Here is a 23,270-nt window from a genome sequence, read left to right as displayed (position 1 = left end):
ATACTAACTGGCCAATGATTTTAAACAGGCTGTCTAACTGGCAAATGAAAGGCTTTCAATTGCCTACAAGTAAGAAAAACTGGTAACTTTTAAATTTCCTGCAACAAGTGCAGGCTAACAATGCCTGGCCCATAGAAGGAGCTCAAAAAATAATTGCTGAACAAAGGACTGAAATAAAAGCCTTCACGAGGTATACAGACTAAATCATTTTTATGAAAAATACATTTTCTAAAGACTCTGAAAAGAGAAAATATTCACATGTGTACTTTTCTATTTTAGTTTATCCCTTAAAATAAAAATTACACCCAAAAATGTTAACTGGGGCTTGAATCTGTATAAAAGATATCTTAGAATTTTTATTAATTTCTTCAAATTTCTCTAGCTTATCACTTCACAGTTATCAAAAAGGCAAATAGAGTGGTAAATTAAAAATCCACTCCTTTCACAAAGGAGGCAAGAATATACAATGGGGCAAAGACAACCTCTTCAACAAGTGGTGCTGGGAAGAAAACTGGACAGCTACGTGTAAAAGAATGAAATTAGAACACTTCCTAACACCATACACAAAGATAAACTCAAAATGGATTAAAGACCTATTAAGACCAGAAACTATATAACTTTTAGAGGAAAACCTAGGCAGAACACTCAATGACATAAATCAAAGTAAGATCCCCTATGACCCCCCCACCATAGAATAATGGAAATAAAAACAAAAGTAAACAAGTGGGACCTAAATAAACTTAAAAGTTTTTACACAGCAAAGGAAACTATAAACAAGGTGAAAAGACAACCCTCAGAATGGGAGACAGTAATAGTAAATGAAACAACTGACAAAGGATTAATTTCCAAAATAGATAAGCAGCTCATACAACTCAATACCAGAAAAACAACCAACCCAATCAAAGAGTGGGAAAAAGAACTAAACATTCATTTCTCCAAAGACATACACATGGCTAACACACACATGAAATGATGCTCAACATCACTCGTTATTCAGTTCAGTCGCTCAGTCATGTCCAACTCTTTGCGACCCCATGAATTGCAGCACGCCAGGCCTCCCTCTCTATCACCAACTCCCGGAGTTCACTCAAACTCAACGTCCATCAAGTCAGTGATACCATCCAGCCATCTCATTCTCTGTCGTCCCCTTCTCTTCCTGCCCCCAATCCCTCCCAGCATCAGAGTCTTTTCCAATGAGTCAACTCTTCGCTTCAGGTGGCCAAAGCACTGGAGTTTCAGCTTTAGCATCACTCCTTCCAAAGAAATCCCAGGGCTGATCTCCTGTAGAATGGACTGGTTGGATCTCCTTGCAGTCCAAGGGACTCTCAAGAGTCTTCTCCAACACCACAGTTCAAAAGCATCAATTCTTCGGCGCTCAGCCTTCTTCACAGTCCAACTCTCACATCCATACATGACCACTGGAAAAACCATAGCCTTGACTAGACGGACCTTTGTTGGCAAGTAATGTCTCTCCTTTTTAATATGCTATCTAGGTTGGTCATAACTTTCCTTCCAAGGAGTAAACGTCTTTTAATTTCAGGGCTGCAGTCACCATCTGCAGTGATTCTGGAGCCCCAAAAAATAAAGTCTGACACTGTTTCCCAATCTATTTGCCATGAAGTGATGGGACCAGATGCCATGATCTTCGTTTTCTGAATGTTGAGCTTTAAGCCAACTTTTTCACTCTCCTCTTTCACTTTCATCAAAAGGCTCTTTAGTTCCTCTTCACTTTCTGCCATAAGGGTGGTGTCATCTGCATATCTGAGGTTATTGATATTTCTCCCGGCAATCTTGATTCCAGCTTGTGCTTCTTCCAGCTCAGCGTTTCTCATGATGTAATCTGCATATAAATTAAATAAGCAGGGTGACAATATGCAGCCCTGACGTACTCCTTTTCCTCTTTGGAACCAGTCTGTTGTTCCATGTCCAGTTCTAACTGTTGCTTCCTGACCTGCGTATAGATTTCTCAAGAGGCAGGTCAGGTGGTCTGGTATTCCCATCTCTCTCAGAATTTTTCACAGTTTATTGTGATCCACACAGTCAAAGGCTTCGGCATAGTTAATAAAGCAGAAATAGATGTTTTTCTGGAACTCTCTTGCTTTTTCCATGATCCAGCAGATGTTGACAATTTGATCTCTGGTTCCTCTGTCTTTTCTAAAACCAGCTTGAACATCAGGAAGTTCATGGTTCATGTACTGCTAAAGCCTGGCTTGGAGAATTTTGAGCATTACTTTACTAGTGTGTGAGATGAGTGCAATTGTGCGGTAGTTTGAGCATTGTTTGGCATTGCCTTTTTTTGGGATTGGAATGAAAACTGACCTTTTCCAGTCCTATGGCAACTGCTGAGTTTTCCAAATTTGCTGGCATATTGAGGGCAGCACTTTCACAGCATCATCTCCCAGGATTTGAAATAGCTCAACTGGAATTCTATCACCTCCACTAGCTTTGTTCGTAGTGATGCTTTCTAAGGCCCACTTGAATTCACATTCCAGGATGTCTGGCTCTAGGTCAGTGATCACACCATCGTGATTATCTTGGCCGTGAAGCTCTCTTTTGTACAGTTCTTCTGTGTATTCTTGCCACCTCTTCTTAATATCTTCTGCTTCTGTTAGGTCCATACCATTTCTGTCCTTTATCGAGCCCATCTTTGCATGGAATGTTCCCTTGGTATCTCTAATTTTCTTGAAGAGATCTCTAGTCTTTCCCATTCTGTTGTTTTCCTCTATTTCTTTGCATTGATCGCTGAGGAAGGCTTTCTTATCTCTTCTTGCTATTCTTTAGAACTCTGTTTCAGATGCTTATATCGTTCCTTTTCTCCTTGGCTTTTCGCTTCTCTTCTTTTCACAGCTATTTGTAAGGCCTCACCAGACAGCCATTTTGCTTTTTTGCATTTCTTTTCCATGGGGATGATCTTGATCCCTGTCTCCTGTACAATGTCAGGAACCTCAGTCCATAGTTCATCAGGTACTCTATCACTCATTATTAGAAGAATGCAAATCAAAACTACAATGAAGGTACCACTTCACACTGGTCAGAATGGCCATCACCCAAAAGTCTACAAACAATAAATGCTGGAGAGGGTGTGGAGAAAAGGGAACGCTCTTGCACTGTTAGTGGGAATGCAAATTGATACAGCCACCATGGAAGACAGTATTGAGATTCCTTAAAAACTAGGAATAAAACCACCATATAAGTGAGCAATCCCACTCCTAAGCATATACCCTGAGAAAACCAAAAGAGAAAAAGACACATATATCCCATTATTCATTGCAGCGCTATTTATAATAGCTAGATCATGGAAGCAACCTAGATGTCCATCGACAGACGAATGGATAATGTTGTGGTACATATATACAATGGAATATTACTCAGCCAAAAAAAGTCAATCAGTTCTAAGGAGGTGGATGAACCTAGAGCAATTATACAGGGTGAAGTAAGTCAGAAAGATAAATATCGTACATGAATGCATGCATAAATATGGAATCTAGAAAGATGGTACCAAAGAATTTATTTGGAGGGCAGCAATGAAGAAACAGATATAAAGAACAGACTTACGGACACAGGGAGAGGGGAGGAGACGGTGAGATGTATGGAGAGAGTCACATGGAAACTTACATTACTGTATGTAAAACAGATAGTCAATGGGAATTTGCTGTATGTCTTAGGGAACTCAAATGCACTCTGTATCAACCTAGAGGGGTGGGATGGGAAAAGAAATGGGAGGGACGTTCAAGAGGGAGTGGAAATATATATACCTATGGGTGATTTACACTGAGGTTTGATAGGAAACAACAAAGTTCTGTAAAGCAATTATCCTTCCATTAAAAATAAAAATTAACTTCTTTAAGTCACAATGTAAGTAATATAGCTGGTTGCACAGAAGTATGAATTTCCTATATATGTTTTTTTAAGAATTATTATCAATAAAACTTCAGGTTCCGGTCATGGTCTATCCATATAACTCTCATTAAATTTAAATCAACTCTCAAGTGAAAAATATTAGCAAGCAATATAACCTCCAAGATGGGATGCACAACTTACTTCAACTTGAAAAAGTTCTCCAGCCCCCTCACAGTCATTGGATGTGATTACTGGAGTATGAATATGCACAAAGCCACTGTCCTGGAAGAAAAAGAGAAACCACTTGTCTCAGTACATCTGTCTGTGAAACAGTTCCAAGAATATACACCTTTTTATATGATTAAAATAGCACTAAGAGAATGTCACATCAAATTTTTCAATCACTCAAATAAAACTACTGAAATATCAAATGGAGTGTTTATTATGCACAAAAAATATTATTAATAAATCCGAACTAACTTAGACAATATCTAGTCCAACCTCCTCACTTCCAAGATAAGGAAACTGAGGCCCAGAGAAATTTAATGAGAGGCCAAAGTCACACAACTCGTCAGTGTCGGAGCTGCAACTGGAACCTGGGTGCTCAGGCTCTCTGGTGCCATTTCTTCTCGCATCTCCAACATACTGGTAGTGATTTAACACACACTCACTCACTCAGGCTAATGCACCATGATGTTGCCCACATTACTAAGGGAATACAAAGTGATCAATATTAAGTTCAATTATTTTGGGATAAGAAATTGTAACAACTCTTAAAAAGGAGAAAAATTTGGCAACCAGGGACTGAAGAAACAAAGAGCAAAACAGGCAGAAATATTATTTAGGAAGTCTGCCACTAAACTGCTAGCACAGCGCACTGCACGTGGCGCAGGCAGTGTGCTTCCTCCGCCTCAAGGAAGACTCTGAGCAGCAAACCCTAAGGCACCCAACTGCGATTCTCCCACTCTGAAGTCTGAGACTATCTCCATTAGTGAACCACAAAAGCTGTTACTAGTAAAATTGAGATAACCCAGCAACTTCAAAGGTATACTTTCATTTTGACTATGGATGTAGGTAAAAGGTTACAATCAGCATAAATGTTGCAAGGTAGGGGTGGGGGCAGCTATAGTGAATTTATGTTGCAAAGGCAGAAGAACATGTGTTTAATAGACACATTTTGCTCTTGAAATCAATACAATAAATTCATATATATACATCTGTCTGTGTGCTCAGTCACTTCAGTCCTGTCCAACTCTTTGCGATCCCTTAGACTGCAGCCCTCCAGGCTCCTCTGTCCATGGAATTTTCCCAGCAAGAATACTGTAGTGGGGTACCACGCCCTCCTCCAGGGGATCTTCCTGACGCAGGGATCAAACCGGAGTCTCCTGCACTGCACACAGATTCTTTATAGCCGAGCCACCAGGGAAACTCATATACACATCTAATCTCTGCTACATTCTACCGGTCATGGGTGAAATGTAAAATATGTCAGTGCACTACCAAGGGCCTCCCATATTTGCCCCTTCCTTCCTAATAAGACTGAATTCAAGTATTCTGGCTAGGATACAAAGCATCCAGCCAAGTACTTGCCTTATGAGGTAGAATGATTACATTTTCAAGCTATAAATTAGGAGTCTTAGGAAGTATTCAAATATGTACTTAATCTGCGAACAACATTCGGAGAAGTGCTGCAGAGAGCACGTTATAGAGAACAAATGAAACAGAATCAATAACATGACTGCATTAAACTTTTACCTCCCAGGAGCCAAGAATTATGGACATGAATCATTTATTCCACATGAATGCAGGCAACTATGAGCATGAGTGCAGTAAACAAAGAAAGGAAGAAAAATCCAAAGGAAATGAGGGTGGCGAGAGGGAGGGGAAAGGGAGGAGAAAATTTAACGGCTGAATGTAATTGCCAGAGTTAGAACTGGTCAACTGCTACGAGAAACAATGCTGTAAATCTTATGGAAATAACTGGATGGGATTTTAAAAAATAAAAATTACTCAAATAATGCTAAACCTCCCAAAAGGCGTCACCAGCTTTTTAAGTCTAAACAGTGCTAGCAAGGCCTATCATATCTAAGACTATAACATTACCACCAAAAGTTATAAAGAAGAAGGTACAAAGGAATAACAAAGGTGAGAACAAAGTCCAAAAATGAGAAAGTGAACAGCGAAGCAGGAAAATAAATAGCAAGAGTACCATCAGTGGCTGCCTCCAACGGGGTTCCGGTGTCAAGTACTTATCCCATCCCATAGCAAAGCGGTTCCTAACGAGAGATACAAATGCCAGAGAAGGGGGCAAAAATAGTGGCCCAATTATTCAGATCTCACCCACCACCTCTAAATATCTAAGTATTTGGACAGATACATATTTCTACAACCAGATATGATAAACAATGAGTACTTGAAAGTTAAAAATTCATGTACTAAGGCCCATATGTATTACCCAAAGACTCATGGACTGTTTTTAACACACACAAAACAAGTATCATTATTTAATCAGACTCAACAGAAAAGAAACAGGATAGCAATTGCTGGCCGCAGGCGCACCACTGGGGACAAACAGTGACAGCAGGAGGAGACCAACCAACAAAACGAAACCCAAAAACACTCCCCATAACAAGCAGTCACAGGAACTCAAAAACACAGCAGTATAGGGTCATTTAACCCAGGGTCAAAGAATGCTCCCCACTGTGACAGGCTTTGAAGGCACTGCCATGCTGAGAAGGAAACAACCTGATACTCAGAGGAAGAAACTCAACTCACCAAGAAAGGGCAAACACATATTAACATCTTTTCAGGAGCCTCAAGTAACAAACACAGAAACAGCACCCAATACAGAATAATATATAACTCTAATTTAGTATGTCCTATAACACTCATACACAAGTGGGAAGCATCTTAAAAGGGGAATATCAGGATTATGTTTTCTAGGGCCTTACAATTAAAAAGTGAATTTTAAGATTCAAAAGTGCCTATCTTTACAAACATGTCCAACACTGCAAAAATTCATTATTTTTAACCACCTAAAAGATCCCTGGGTTGGGAAGATTCCCTGGAGGAGGGCATGGCAACCCACTCCAGTATTCTTGCCTCGAGAATCCCATGGACAGAGGAGCCCAGCAACCTACAGTCCATGGGGTCACAGAGATCAGACACAACTGAGCGACTAAGCACAGCACAAAATGTTTTTTAAACTTTACTTTGCTGATTCTTTGATTTCAGAGTTTTCTAGTTTATTCTCTCATGTAAAAATCGTTTATCTGTAAAAACTTCAGATAATAAACAACTGTGTTAAAAAAAAAAAGTGAAATGCATGAATTAGGAAAAGCCCACTTGTTAATGGCCTGCCAATACCACCACCTAGTGGCCAGAAATCCATAAAACTTTCAGAATTGAAGCAAGTCCACTGACTAATAGCTGAAGACAAATGGGGGAAAATACTTTTACATCTGAACAAATTTTCTGTTTGTATAGTTCAAGCACTACTGAAAAGCCACATGGAAGCTGTGTGAGAAAGCTTATGACAGCATATGAAAATGCACCCCTTTAAACCATAATGGGATGACATTGTATAATGTGATTTATTTTCCTTTGTTTATTCTTATGCTTTAAAGCCATGCTGTTCTTTAGCTGTCACACCAGAAATTATCTCTTAAGGAGCTCTGCAAAGAGCGAGAATTTTCTTGTGTTCTATGGCAGGGCTGCACCTGCATGAAGTTGGATGCTGTCCAAGGGAAGGGTGTGCTGTCAGACAATCTTCCCAAAAGAGCTGGATCTGGAGAAGTGGCTTAGGAAGAGTTCCAAAACCACATGGAATAATACTGAATTTTGTCTGTTGGCTCACTCTTGCCTTTGGAGCCCTTCCATCTACCACATGGGAGGAGGGTCTCATCAACTGACCAACTACATTCCACTGTGGCTTTCTTGGGTTGGGGATAAATGGCTGAAAAGCAAAGCTAAATGAGACAAATGTCTTTAGTCATTAGATCAACCTACTTGATCATCAATAATCCTTTAAAATTAGCGCTTACTGTATATATAATCTCTGTGACCAAGATGGAGAAACAGGAACTAGATTTACCCTCCTGTCTGAAACAATCAAAAGACAAAACAAAAGAATCCACGAGCAAACCACATGGAACGACAGTTTTCAAGACACTGGATATCAGACAATAAAGGAGAGTGAACCCTGAGAGACAGGAAATAAACATAATGAACCCCACCAGCAGCCCAGCTTATTGCTTTAAGATTTCCCAGATGACAACAAGAAGCAGGAATAAATAAAGCAGAGCTCAGCAGATTCCCTGAGTTGAAGAGACAGAGCTGAGAGTCTGAGGCCAAAATGGCAGGAATTGACAGGACTGAGTTCCAGAGAGCAGAGAGGTATGCAACAACTCCAGAGAAGCACAGAGAGTCACCCTGGAGTATGGATCAGTATTGATCAAGTGGAGGAATGATCAGCTCAGGCATGTGAGGAGACCATCCAAGGCCAGGGAAAGAACCATCCAAAATGATTAGAGGAAACAGTGCCTATTCCCACAGCCAGGTTAGAAGATCTCAGGAAGGCTTTGCCTCAGTAGTGGGGAATAACAGACCTAGACTGAGCACTGCTTCGGATTTACCTGAAAGTCAAAGTGTCAAGTCACTCAGTCGTGTCCAACTCTGTGACTCTATGGACTGCAGCCGGCCAGGCTCCACCATCCATGGAATTCTCCAGGTAAAAATACTGGAGTAGGTTGCCATTTCTTCTCCAGGGGATCCTCCTGACCCAGGAGTGAAACCTGGGTCTCCTGCATTGCAGGCAGATTCTCTACCATCTGAGCCACCAGGGAAGCCCAGAAAAAAGGTTTCCCTGACTGGGAATTGACCCTGGGCTGCAGCAGTGAGAGTGCCGAATCCTAACCACTAGACTACCAGGGAGCATACAAATCATAAAAGCAAGATCCTGCCAGTAACTTAACTACATACCAGAACAGAACATAAAAAGCTTTATAAATATCCAGCACCCAGCAAGATAAAATTCACAAGGTCTGGCAACTAATCAAAGATTAGCAGGTATAAGAAGAAGCAGGAAAACATAATCTCTAATGAAGAGACTAATCAATTAAAACTGACTCATAACTGACTGACATGTTAGTACATAAAAATGGTAACGAAACAGCTATGAAAACTATACATAGTTTCAACTAAAACTTCTGAATATGTTCAAAAAAGTTAGTAGAGATATGGAAGACCTAAAAAAAAAAGGCCCTGATTTCTCCAAAGAAGACATACAGATGGCTAACAAACACATGAAAAGATGCTCAACATCGCTCATTATCAGAGAAATGCAAATCAAAACCACAATCAGATATCATCTCTACCAGTCAGAGTGGCCATTATCAAAAAGTCTACAAACAATAAATGCTGGAAAGCGTATGGAGGAAAGGGAACGCTCTTGCACTGTTGGTGGCAATGTAAACTGATACAGCCATTATGGAAGATGGTATTGAGATTCCTTAAAAACTAGGAAAAAACCACCATATGACCCAGCAATCCCACTCCTAGGCATATACCTGGAGGAAACCAAAACTGAAAAAGATACATGTATCCCATTGTTCATTGTAGCACTATTTACAATAGCTAGAATATGGAAGCAACCTAGATGTCCATTGACAGATGAATAGATAAAGAAGTTGTGGTACATATACACAATGGAATATTACTCAGCCAAAAAAAGTGAATCAGTTCTAATGAGGTGGATGAACCTAGAGCCTATTACACAGAATGAAGTCAGTCTGAAAGAGAAAGATAAATATCATATTCTAACACATATATAAGGAATCTAGAAACATGTTATGGAAGAATTTATTTACAGGGCAGCAATGGAGAAACGGACATAGAAAATAGACTTATGGAGACATGGGGAGAGGGGAGGAGAGGGTGAGATGTGTGGAAAGAGTAACATGTAAACTTACATTACCATATGTAAAATGGAGAGCCAACGGGAATTTGCTATATGGCTCAGGAAATTCAAACAGGTCTCTGTATCAACCTAGAGAGGTGGGATGGGGAGGGAGGTTCAAAAAGGAGGGGATATATGTATACCTATGGCTTATTCATGTTGAGGTTTGACAGAAAACAACAATATTCTGTAAAGCAATTATCCTTCAATTAAAAAATAAATTAAAAAATAAAATTAAATTAATGATGAAAAAAAAAAAAAAAAAAAAAAAAAAAGGCCCAAATCAACCACTTACGAAACCTATAATGTATGGGGTGAAAAATGCACTGAATATGAACAACAACAAAACAGGCATTGCAGAAGAAAAGATCAGAAAGCAAAAAAGATACAGCAAAAGAAACACACTGGGGGAAAAGAAGATTTAAAAAAAAAAAGAACATGAGTGAGCTATGGGAATATCATCAAGTGGCCAAATATATGCGGGTAACTGAAGTTCCCCAAAGGAGAGAGGTAACATAAAAAATATTTGATGAAAAATGACTGAAAACCTAGTGAAAACTGAAATACATAGATAAGAAATTCAATGAACTCCAGACACAAGAAGCATTAAAAAGCTATGCCAAGGCACACGTTAATCAAATTGCTCAAAGTTAGTGATAAATAGAAAATTTAGTATCAGTCAAAGAAAAAAGTATCACATAATAAAGCATGCCTGGAATAAACAACCAGAAGACTTTTCAGGATACTACTCCAGTGTTACAATTATTCAACTTCTTCACCAGAATGAACACTGAGAAGCAAAGCTCCTTACCTTAAAGAAAGAATGGATAGCAGCTGTGGCTTCACTGCGAACCCTCAGTACAGAACCCAGAACATTAGTCCTACACCTGAGGTGAGGATATTGTCTCAGATATTCTAGAGGATGCCTCTCTTTATATTTAAAAGGGAAAGCCTGAAACAACAAGAAAAACAAGTGAGAAGCTAACAAAGATACTGCTTTATAAAATCAGTTTACAGGGCATTTGTTAAATAGCAGTGTTTTAGTATAAAACTAAGATGCTTTCCTTCTCATTTTCTTAACATAATTGAATATGGTCCATATGAATTCTAACACATTAGTACAACAGTGAGTGAAATCAGAGATATGGGTTTGAATCCAGCTCAACTTCGTACTAGCTTTGGGGTTTTGGGCAAAATTACTTATTATCAGACAGGCTAATATGTTACTTACCAAATTTCTACCCATTAGCTATCAACCACTATTTACAAACAGAGATTAGGATATAATCATGCAAAACACTCCAGAAGGAAATGGCAACCCACTCGAGTATTCTAGCCTGGAAAATTCCACAGACAAAGGAGGCTGGAGGGCTACAGTCCACGGGGTCGTGAAGAGTTGGCTACAACTGAGCAAATGCAAAACACTCCACTGTTGGGCACACAGTTTAGAATATTGTAGATATTAAAGATTACATTTTCTACAGCAGTATACACACAGCTGGTATTCAATTCTAAAATCATCATAGTATCTTGAAAGTCCACAAACACTCATAATCTATTAGCACTACTTATCACCATTTCTCAACATGTGCTACTGTTTCAGAACATGGGGGATGGTCAACAGCTGTCATCTAGGGGAGTATATATTCATAAAAATTGTAAAGGAAATTTTGACACTACCTAGAAGAACTTTCCTAAAAACTATATGACCAAAACCAAAGTTTCAATAAGAAAGCTAACAGAGAAGTGAAGTAAAACAGCTCCTGTTGTTCAGTTGCTCAGTCGTGCCCAACTCTTTGCAACCCCATGGACTGCAGCACGCCAGGCTTCCCTGTCCTTCACTATCTCCCAGAGTTTGCTCAAAATCATGTCCATGGTCAGTGATGCCATCCAACCATCTCATCCTCTGTCACCCTCTTCTCCTGTCCTCTATCTTCCCCAGCATCAGGGTCTTTTCCAATAAGTCAGCTCTTCACATCAGGTGGCCAAAGTACTGGAGTTTTGGCATCAGTCCTTTCAATGAATATTCAGGACTGATTTCTTTTAGGATTGACTGGTTTGATCTCCTCGCTGTCCAAGGGACTCTCAAGAGTCTTCGCTCACCATAGTTCAAAAGCATCAGTTCTTCAGCACTCAGTCTTCTTTATGGTCCAACTCTCACATCCCTACATGACTACTGGAAAAACCATAGTTTTTCTTTGCACCTTTGTCGGCAAAGTGGTATCTCTGCTTTTTAATACACTGTCTAGGTTTGTCATAGCTTTCCTTCCAAGGAGCAAGCGTCTTTTAATTTCATGGCTGCAGTCACCATCTGTAGTGATTTTGCAGCCCAAGAAAATAAAGTCTCTCACTGTTTCCATTGTTTCCTCATCTATTTGGCATGGAGTGATGGGACCAGATACCATGGTCTTCGTTTTTTGAAAGCTGAGTTTAACCCAGCTTTTTCACTCTCTTCTTCCACCTTCATTCAAGAGGCTCCTTAGTTGTTCTTCGCTTTCTGCCATAAGGGTGGTGTCATCTGCATATCTGAGGTTATTGATATTTCTCCCAGCAGTCTTGATTCCAGCAAGTGATTCATCCAGCCTGGTATTTCTCATGATGTATTCTGCATATAGGTTAAATAAGCAGGGAGACAATATTCAGCCTTGATGTATTCCTTTCCCAGTTTGGAACCAGTCTGTTATTCCATAGCCAGTTCTAACTGTTGCTTCTTGACCTGTATACAGCTTTCAGGAGGCACATAAGGTGGTCTGGGATTCCCATCTCTTGAAGAATTCTCCAGTCTGTTGTGATCCACACAGTCAAAGGCTTTAGTGTAGTCAATGAAGCAGATGTTTTCTGGAATTTCCTTGCTTTTTCTATGATCCAACAGATGTTACCAATTTGATCTCTGGTTCCTCTGCTTTTTCTAAATCCAGGTTGTACATCTGGAAGTTCCCAGTTCACATACTATTTAAGCCTCGTTTGAAGGATTTTGAACAGTACCTTGCTAGCATGTGAAATGAGTGCAAATTGTGGGGTAGTTTGAACATTTTTTGGTATTGCCCTTCTTTGGGATTGAAATGAAACTGACCTTTTCCAGTCCTGTGCCCACTGCTGGGTTTTCCGAATTTGCTGCCAGATTGAGTATAGCACTTTAACAACATCATCTTTTAGGATGTGAAAATCTTAGCTGGAATTCTATCACCTCCACTAGCTCTGCTTGTAGTAATGATTCTTAAGGCCCACTTGACTTCACACTCCAGTAATCAGATCAGATCAGATCAGTCGCTCAGTCGTGTCCGACTCTTTGCGACCCCATGAATCGCAGCACGCCAGGCCTCCCTGTCCAACACCAACTCCCGGAGTTCACTCAGACTCACGTCCATCGAGTCAGTGATGCCATCCAGCCATCTCATTGTCTGTCGTCCCCTTCTCCTCCTGCCCCCAATCCCTCCCAGCATCAGAGTCTTTTCCAATGAGTCAACTTTGTGCATGAGGTGGCCAAAGTACTGGAGTTTCAGCTTTAGCATCATTCCTTCCAAAGAAATCCCACTCCAGTAATGGTAACCTATTTTAGAATTATCTATTCCTTTTAGGCCTGTGCAAACACTAGTGACGTATAGAAATAGGTCCCATACCTACGAAAGTGACAATATGATCAAATTAACAAGAATCTGGGGACTGCTAGCAGGCTCAGAGTTCCCTAACGTGTGAATACTTACAAATGACACTGAAATGAGGGGGAAGAATACGGGAAGGCATCAATATTCACCAAGGAAAAACAATTTACAAAGAGTAAAACACAGGGCAAATTTTTAATAATGAAACCTTTCTAAAAAGCAAAAATAGTAATGGTTACCATTTTCATTCTTCTGAGTTCCAAATTATTTTCACAGTCTATTTTTCAGACACCTTCATATCTGATTCTTAATTTTAAATGTCAATTAGAACTTCTTAGAATATTGTTCAGAAAGCCATTTTTAAAAATTGCCTATTTTCTTTCTTTCTTCCTTGTTTTTAATTTCTTCCAGTTATCCAAAAGAACTAAAAATGAGCTAAAATAATGCTCTTTCCCTGTATTTCCTCACTTTTTATTCATTAAATATTTGAAGATGAGTACAGATAAACCACAGGGGAGTCAAATGGCTAGGGCATAAACTTCAGCTGTGCCACAACATGACCTAATGCAAGTTATTGTGCCTGGTTGGGCCTCATTTCCTCCAATTAGAAAATGGATTGATAATCTATGAAATTATCCCCTGTGACCTCTTTGTTGCTGTTCAGTTGTTAAGTCATGTCCGACTCTTTGTGACCCCATGAACTGCAGCAGCCAGGCTTCCCTGTCCATCACCATCTCCCAGAGTTTGCTCAAACTTATGTCCATTGAGTCAGTGATGCCATCCAACCATCTCATCCTCTGTTGCCCCCTGCTTCTCCTGCCTTCAATCTTTCCCAGCATCAGGGTCTTTTCCAATGAGTTTGCTCTTTGCATCAGGTGGCCAAAATATTAGAGCTTTACCATCAGTCCTTCCAATAAATATATGGGGTTGATTTCCTTTGGGATTGACTGGTTTCATTTCCTTACTGTCCAAGGGATTCTCAAGAGTTTATAACCTCTTTATCAATCTATAAATAAAAAGCTACCACCACTCCAGTATTCTTGCCTGGAAAATCCAATGGACAGAGGAGTCTGACGGGCTACAGTTCATGGAGTCACAAAGAATCAGATGCAACTGAGCTAACACACACACTAACAAGAGAGTGTTCCAAAAACAAAAGTAAACATGTCTTAATGTAACATTTGTCTTTGTTCCACCCAAACATGACCACACTCTAGCACTGTCCAGTAGAATTTCCTGTGATAAATAGAAATGTTCTGTATCTGTGCAATGCAGGACAGAAGCCATTAGGTGCATGTGACTACTGAGCACTTGAAATGTGGCTAATGCCACTAAGGAAGGGAATTTTTTATTTAATTTTGAATCATTTAATATTAAATAGCCACAGGTAGCTAGTGGCTACTGCGCTGGATGATACAGTTCTAGATAACGGAAAAGTCATTTCAAGGCAGAGCATTCCTAAGAACTCAGTTTGCCCTGGTATGTCTTTGTCATTGTAGCTGACTAGGCATGCTTGTAAAAGTGGCAAATTTCAACAGTGAAAGGCACCACAGAGATGCACGGAGTAGTATCACTTAGCTCCTACTCCTAAGACTCAACCATTTATATGAGTACTTTCTGCTACTCTTTCTACATTCCTCAGTCTATAGTCTGTTTCAATTATCTAGGAAGTCACGATTAAAATGATCCAAGTGCCATCTTCCTAACATTACACATAAAACACTGCTAGTTTTAACTAAGCCATTTTAAAAACAGCCTCCGTAAAAGTGTTATAAAACATACCTTGGCATCACAACTGCCAACAACTTCAATTTTTTCTGCCTTCAGTTCCACATTTTGCTTTTTGGATGGACTTTTTACCAACTGCCCTTGAACTTCCACAGAACTCCCAAAAGCCAGTTCTCTATAGTAATGAAAAACCAACATAAACAAGATCTTACAAGTAGCCCTCATATTAATACAAATCTTGCTATCAAAACACTAAAGTATTTAATGATAGAAGTTTACCCTTAATTGGGTTAAGAACTACATGTAGTTAAGAAAGAAGCAAAGGATAGGTAGGGGATATTGTCATATGAAAATGTTAGACAAGAAAACAATCTTGATTCTATGCATTTGGACTTGAGCATCAATGCTATGAAAAGCAGATCTGTTTAGAAAGATCACTGAGGGGCAATATGAACACCTAGATGATGGAAATGAGCAACAGAGGAGATGAAAAAACAAACCAAAAAACCCCAAAGTATTCTTAAAACAAAACAAAAATCTCACCTACTGTCAAAGCTTGAATCTGCTACAACCTGGAGGCTTTCCAAAGATGACCCATCATTTACGTGCAGGAACAGGACTTCCTTCTGGGAGCGGATTGAACGAATCCATCCCTGATGAGAAATATTTCTAAACTTGAGTTTAAAACACAAACATTTTATATTTTCATTACATATACACACAGAAGACTAAATGAAAAACAAAAAAATCCTCATAATCCTGCCTGAACAAATCAATTGCTTTTATAATAGCTCATCTACATGCATATATAATTTTATATGGTCCTTATCACAGTGAAATATAGCTTTGGCATTCCACTGTTGTTTCATTAATAAAGCTCATCATTTTGAATAGATGCCCCAAATACCATTAGGTTCATGAGCCTAATTCACATAACCAATCCCACAATATTCCAGGTTTTCTTCCTGCCCCTAACCCCTCCCCTACACAACAGGGCACATATCTTGGTTCCTTTCTCCTTTTGTATCAAATTCCCAGAGAGATTACGTATGGACTAGAAAGGTCTTTGTGGGATTTTGGTTTTTTTCCCCAAAGTATCACACGAAAGAGTTCTCAAGAAACTCAGTAAGAACACATACTAAATAAAACATAAACTTTCAAAGACACTCTGAATTTAAATGATAGGTATGTATGAGGGCTTCTCTGGTGGTTCAGTGGTAAAGAATCCGCCTGCCAATGCAGGAGATGTGGGTTTGATCTCTGTGTGGGGAAGATCTCCTGGAGAAGGAAATGGCAATCCGCTCCAGTATTCTTGCCTGGAGAATCCCATGGACAGAGGAGCTTGGTGGGTACTGTCCATGGGATCACAAGAGTCAGACACAACTTAGACACTAAACAACACAACAAGAATGCAGAAGTACAAATGAGATGTCTTCAAGTAGACCAGTAACAGTAAAAACAGCTCTCTGATGACAATCAACTTACATTTAACTAGCATAGAAGTTGAGAATATTCTAACAGTCTTTCAACAATTATGAAACAACTGATGGTGTCTGATTAACCATTTAAACACTGGAAAACCATGATTGGCTATTAAACTTGGGGAAAGTGGTATGATCCTACTTAGAAAAACTGTATTCACCCTGGCTTTCTTTGTATCCTCAGCACACCCTTTAGACACTGTTATTCAAGCCCTTCTATTACTTATTTGCATGTCCATATTTTGGGGATTTAGGAACGACGTTTGTAGTTGCCTTGAAGGCTATTGTCAGGGACACAGTAGATAACCCACAAGTATTTTTCAGTGGAAGAATATCTATCATATACTGAACACCTAGTATGTGACAAGCATTTTACTACCTTCTTCATATACTGTCTCAATCTACTCCTCACAACAGCTCTATGGATTTTCATGAGTCACATCTTACAATTGAAGAATTGAGGCTCAGAGAAGTTCAATAACTTGCATAAGGTCACACTGCCAGTAAAGGATAAAGACTGAATTTGAACTCAAGTCTACCAGGAAGCCCTTGATCTTTCTCCAGGGCTAGACCAAATAAAAGGTAAATTACCTCAGTCTCATGCACAAGGCCCTTCATAACTTGGAGCAAGGCCAATCAACAGTAATTTCCAAAGCACCACAGTCTTGCTTTTTACTTGTTAGTAAAAGTTAACATTTATGAAACACTGTTTAATGTGCTTCTGTTCTACTTCACTCTGTGAAATAAGGAATACCATTATCTCCATTCTTATAAGAGGAAATTGAGGTTAAGAGCACATAAGCGACATGCACATCATTAACAAGCTACCAAGTGGAGAGATTTAAATGCAGGCAGCTTAACCACAGCTCTGTCAAACTGCTATACTCCATTTTGCTCTTTAAAAATATTTATCTACTTAATCCTCACAAGAACTTAATGAAGTGAATATTATGTTCAGTTCAGTTCAGTCACTCAGTGGTGTCCGATTCTTTGTGACCCCATGAACCGCAGCACGCCAGGCCTCCCTGTCCATCACCAACTCCTGGAGTCCACCCAAACCTATGTCCATTGTGTCGGTGATGCCATCCAACCCTCTCATCCTCTGTTGTCCCCTTCTCCTCCTGCCCTCAATCTTTCCCAGCATCAGGGTCTTTTCAAATGAGTCAGCTCTCTGCATCAGGTGGCCAAAGTATTGGAGTTTCAGCCTCAACAATCAGTCCCTCCAATGAACACCCAGGACTGATCTCCTTTAGGATGGACTGGTTGGATCTCCTTGAAGTCCAAGGGACTCTCAAGAGTCTTCTCCAACACCACAGTTCAGAAGCCTCAATTCTTCGGTGCTCAGCTTTCTTTATAATCTAACTCTCAAATCCATACATGACTACTGGAAAAACCATAGCCTTGACTAGACGGACCTTTGTTGGCAAAGTAACATCTCTGCATCTTAATATGTTGTCTAGGTTGGTCATAACTTTCCTTCCAAGGAGTAAACGTCTTTTAATTTCAGGGCCGCAATCACCATCCACAGGGATTTTGGAGCCCAGAAAAATAAAGTCAGCCACTGTTTCCCCATCTATTTGCCATGAAGTGATGGGACTGGATGCCATGATCTTAGTTTTCTGAATGTTGAACTTCAAGCCAACTTTTTCACTCTCCTCTTCCACTTTCAGCAAGAGGCTCTTTAGTTCCTCTTCACTTTCTGCCATAAGGGTGGTGTCATCTGCATATCTCAGGTTACTGATATTTCTCCCAGCAATCTTGATTCCAGCTTGTGCTTCTTCCAACCCAGCGTTTCTCATGATAAACTCTGCATATACATGAGAGGGTGACGATAAACATTATCATGTTAGGGATGAAGAAACCTATTCGAGAAATTAGGATAACCTTGTTAAATACTCAAAGTTACCAAGTAGTAGAGCTGGAATTCAAATACAGTTCTTAGTTCAAAGGTCACATTTTTAATCAATGAATTCTTCTGAAATGCTCTTTCCACCCCATTCCCCTATCCTCTACCCAGGAACACATCCTTCAGCATTCAGCTGAAATGTCACCTCATGCAAGAAGTCTTCTTTGACCGCCTCACACTCTTAAGAACTTCCCTCTGTCTTCCCAAAGTTTTCTATAGAAATACAGCTAATACTTATCATACTGTTATAATTTCTTGTCTTAGCCATCAGCCCAGGGCTGTATATAATACAAAGTGAGCCACATATGTAATTTTACATGTTTTACTGGTCACATGAAAAGTAAAAAGAGATGACTAAAATTAAATTTAACAGTATATTTCATTGAATCCAAAATATATATCGACACGTAATCAATATAAAAAATACTGAGCTACTTTGCATTTTTTTTTTGCTCTTCAAAATTGGTATGTATTTTACAACTACATTACCACTCAATTCAGATGTTTCTAAATTAGACTGTTTTTGCCATTGTTCAGTCACTAAGTTGCGCCTGACTTTTCGCAACCACAAGGACTGTAGCCAGTCAGGCTCCTCTGTCCATGGGATTTCCCTGGCAAGAATACTGGTGTGGGCTGCCATTTCCTTCTCAACGGGATCTTTCCCCATCCACAGATCCAATCCTCCTCTCCTGTCTTAACACTAAGCCACCTGGGAAGGCCCCAAATTAGACTGTACAGCACTAAAACTGAAGCCTGCTCACCTAGGGAGTAGGTTCTGTTCTTCCTCCTCTCTAGACTACCACACAGAAGGTATCATTAATATATGTTGAATTAACAGATGAATGCAAGAAAATGTTTTGATTTGTATCATAGAAACCCATGAAAAATAAAGAAACACAAAGAGGAGGAAACTGGTCACACACCTAGAAATCAAGGATATGTGAGGACAACAAAAATAACTGTATGAGTGTTACAGCAACCTAGTAAGTCAAACCATCTTGCTTGGTCTGCTCCTCTAAGCAGGAATCTTCTGTGTGAAGCTCCTGCAAATATTATTAACAAGAGAAATGTTAGCAGCTAACATTTACTGAGATGGACTACTGTCCTAAATATTTTATAACTAATCTTTAGGACTATGAACTAAGGACTATTATTATCTCCATTCTTATAAGAGGAAACTGAGGTTTAGAGCACATAAGCGATATACCAATCATTAACAAGCGACTAAGTGGCAGAGATCTAAACCTAGGCAGTTTCACACCAGAGCTCTTTCAAACTGCTACACTCCATTTCTTTTCCTAATTTACTGCATGTGTGTGTGTGTGTGTGTCCATCCCCATGGACTGCATGCAGCCCACCAGGCTCCTCCGTCCATGGAATTCTCCAAGCATGTACACTCCTACACTCCATTTGTTCTAATTCGGTGTGTGTGTGTGTGTGTGTGTGTGTGTGTGTGTGTAGGGGCGGGGCGATGGACTGCAGCCCACCAGGCTCCTCTGTCCATGGGTTTCTCCAGGTATGAACACTGGGGTGAGTTGCCATTGCCTTCTCCACCTAATTTACTAAACATAAGTTATATGCGAAGCCCTGTGGTAGTTAAAAGTTGAATAAACGGTATGGTTTGGTTGACCGAACGTTTACTGCCAACCATGTATGAATACTAAGACGGGTAACAAGACAGTTCCTGCTCTCAAGGAGCTTTGTCACTGTGAACACACGGCATGAGGGACAAATGAAAAGGGATTCGTTCATTTTTCTCTATGATTAACACCACCCTGCGCCATGAAAGCAAACTTCCAGCACTTTTCAGGCACTGAAACAGTTTTCCGAAAAGTAACGGTAACCAAGGAAAGGAGAAAAATGTGGACACACGCTCGCCTGTATTTTCTAACTCTCCCCGCCGGTCGTTCTGTCCACCGACAAGCTGAGAGGTGGGTGAGCAGGACAAGCTTAGAGGCGGATGCGCCACATCCGTCAACGAGGACAAACCCGCCCCCTGCCGACACACTAACCTGGACCTTAACGCGCTCCCCGTTCGCGCTCTGGACCCCCAGAGCGCCCCGCACGCTCACTCTGGCTGCAGGTCTCTGCCTCGGGCAAGGAGCCGAGGAGCAGGAGCGCAGGGCTCGGAGCAGGCACCGCGCCCCGAACATCGCGCGGCCGCCCCAGGCCCTCCTCGGGACCAGCCCTGAGGCCAGCGCGAGCGGGCTCTGCCGGGGACCCTCTCTCCTCCCCTCTTCCGGGCCGCAGCCCTACACTCCAGCGCTCCAGAGCCCCACGCGGGCTTCCTTCCCCTTCACGGGCCCCCGTTCGGTCTCCACAGGACCTCTGCTTCCCGAAAGGGCGGAACGGAGACCGCTCATTCAGCGGCGAATGGCGAAGAGAAAGCGCTCCCTGTGGGCGCGTGGAACACCTGACAGACTCCCTCAGCTTCTAAACCCACGCTCCGAGCGCGGGCTGAAACACGCGCCGCGGTCGCCCGAACGTCACCACGCCAACGTTCACGTCATCACGTTACGAGGAGGTTCCGAGGGAGCATGCGTACTTACGACTCCGTTTAAAGAGGCGCTGGGGCGGAGGAAGGGGCGGGTCAGGAGCTGGGGTGGGCGGAGCTAAGACCCAAGGGTTGTAGAGATTAGCAAGGAGGTAGGTAACCACTCCTAGAGAAGGCAATGGCACCCCACTCCAGTACTCTTGCCTGAAAAATTCCATGGACGGAGGAGCCTGGTAGGCTGCAGTCCATGGGGTCGCTAAGAGTCAGATAGACTGAGCGACTTCACTTTCACTTTTCACTTTTCATGCATTGGAGAAGGAAATGGCAACCCACTCCAGTGTTCTTGGCTGGAGAATCCCAGGGACGGGGGAGCCTGGTGGGCTGCCATCTATGGGGTCGCACAGAGTCGGACACGACTGAAGCGACTTAGCAGCAGCAGCAGCAGGTAACCTACCTAGGCTGACGTCTGACAGTCTTCGTTTCTAAAGCTTCCAGGTGAGGAGCTTCCCTGATGGTCTAGCAGTTAAGACGCCGTGCGCCCAACGCAGGAGGCTCAGGTTCACCCCGGCTCAGGAAATTAGATTCCGCATGCAGCAACTAACGATTCTGCACAGTCGCCAGCGGCCACTAAGACCCAGCGCAGCTAAATCCATAAATTAAATAAGTAATTTTAAAAAAAAGACGTTTTACTCAAACTAAGTGAAACACTGATTTCATTTTTAAAAAAATAAAGCTTCCAGCTGATGCTTAGGAACGCAAAGTGGAAGACAAGGAGTGACTGATGGAAAAAGAAAGTGGACCAGAAGACTTGAATTATTGAGAGGATTAGCGTGACGATATCAGTAGCTGAGCACCCAAGAATTGATGCTTTTGAACTGTGGTGTTGGAGAAGACTCTTGAGAGTCCCTTGGACTGCAAGGAGATCCAACCAGTCCATTCTGAAGGAGATCAGCCCTGGAATTTCTTTGGAAGGAATGATACTAAAGCTGAAACTCCAGTACTTTGGCCACCTCATGCGAAGAGGTGACTCATTGGAAAAGACCCTGATGCTGGGAAAGATTGAGAGCAGGAGGAGAAGGGGACGACAGAGGATGAGATGGCTGGATGGCATCACTGACTCGATGGACATGAGTTTGAGTGAACTCTGGGAGTTGGTGATGGACAGGGAGGCCTGGCGTGCTGTGATTCATGGGGTCGCAAAGAGTCGGACACGACTGAGCTACTGAACTGACTGAACTGAACTGATCAGTTCTGAGAACAGAGAAAAACAAGACAGAGCACCTGCTCAAGTTACAGATGGGTGGTATCAAACATCTAAATAGAAAACTGAATAAAAGGGTGATCAGTTCCCTGGCACTGCCTTAGCGTGCGATGCTAAAGATGGCTTGCTGGAGCTGGTAGCCCTTTGATGGGTAAGAGTAAGTGAAGTCTTCAGACAGGGTAGTCGGAGAAGGCATGACAGTGTGAAGCTGTTGGACAGTGTGTGGAGGAATTGCTGGGCATTGCCTGCCAGAATCGTCAAGCCTCTCTCTTTCCTTTTTCCAACACAGTTATCTGCATTTGTCTGACCTGAAAACGACTCTTTCCTATATTGTCACCTTTTATTTAAACCTACACAAACACACAATTTCCCCCAGGTAACTCACTGATACTCATGAATTAAGTTTTTCTACATAATTAAAAGACAGAAATAAGGGCTATTACTTAAAACTGCACTACTACTATGCCCATGTTTACAGGTAAGAGAACTTATTAGGCACAGAAAAGTTAAATGACTTACTCAAAGATATACGTCATATAAGTGCGAGATTTAAACCTGGAAATCTTGGCTCCATTATTTCAGTTCAGTTCAGTCGTGTTTGACTCTCTACATCCCCATGGACTGCAGCACGCCAGGCTTCCCTGTCCATCACCAGCTCCCAGAGCCTGCTCAAACTCATGTCCATCAAGTTGATGATGCAATCGAACCATCTCATCCTCTGTCATACCCTTTTCCTCCTGCTTTCAATTTTTCCCAGCATCAGGGGCTTTTCCAATGAGTCAGTTTTTCACATCAGGTGGTCACAGTATTGGAGTTTCAGCTTCAACATCAGTCCTTCCAATGTATATTCAGGACTGATTTCCTTTAGGATTGACTCGTTGGATCTCCTTGCAGTTCAAGGGACTCTCAAGAGTCTTCTCCAATATCACAGTTCAAAAGCATCAGTTCTTCGGTGCTCAGCTTTCTTTATGGTCCAACTCTCACACCCATACATGACCACTG

At 41.3% G+C, this 23,270-nt stretch overlaps 1 protein-coding gene across 4 annotated transcripts in view; it reads right to left on the bottom strand.

Moving 5' to 3' along the window:
• The window catches only part of NARS2 (asparaginyl-tRNA synthetase 2, mitochondrial), a 136,014-nt gene extending 115,008 nt beyond the window's left edge, over window positions 1-21,006 (bottom strand). For 2 of the 4 annotated variants that reach the window (XM_070364973.1, XM_005908039.3), the window contains exons 1-5: window positions 20,526-21,006; window positions 15,670-15,779; window positions 15,181-15,301; window positions 10,608-10,748; window positions 4,042-4,122 (exon numbers count right to left, since the gene is read on the bottom strand). In XM_070364973.1, the coding sequence (XP_070221074.1) occupies window positions 4,042-4,122; window positions 10,608-10,748; window positions 15,181-15,301; window positions 15,670-15,779; window positions 20,526-20,666 (594 nt within the window). In that variant the 5' untranslated portion in view covers window positions 20,667-21,006. Of the gene's footprint in view, window positions 1-4,041; window positions 4,123-10,607; window positions 10,749-15,180; window positions 15,302-15,669; window positions 15,780-18,022; window positions 18,422-20,525 lie in introns of those variants that run through there. The other 2 variants (XM_070364971.1, XM_070364972.1) reach the window with 1 other exon arrangement.
• Between the last annotated feature and the right edge of the window lie 2,264 nt (window positions 21,007-23,270).

Source organism: Bos mutus, chromosome 29 (assembly GCF_027580195.1).
Source record: "Bos mutus isolate GX-2022 chromosome 29, NWIPB_WYAK_1.1, whole genome shotgun sequence".
Taxonomy (NCBI): domain Eukaryota; kingdom Metazoa; phylum Chordata; class Mammalia; order Artiodactyla; family Bovidae; genus Bos; species Bos mutus.
This window is presented reverse-complemented; position numbering and strand designations above follow the sequence as displayed.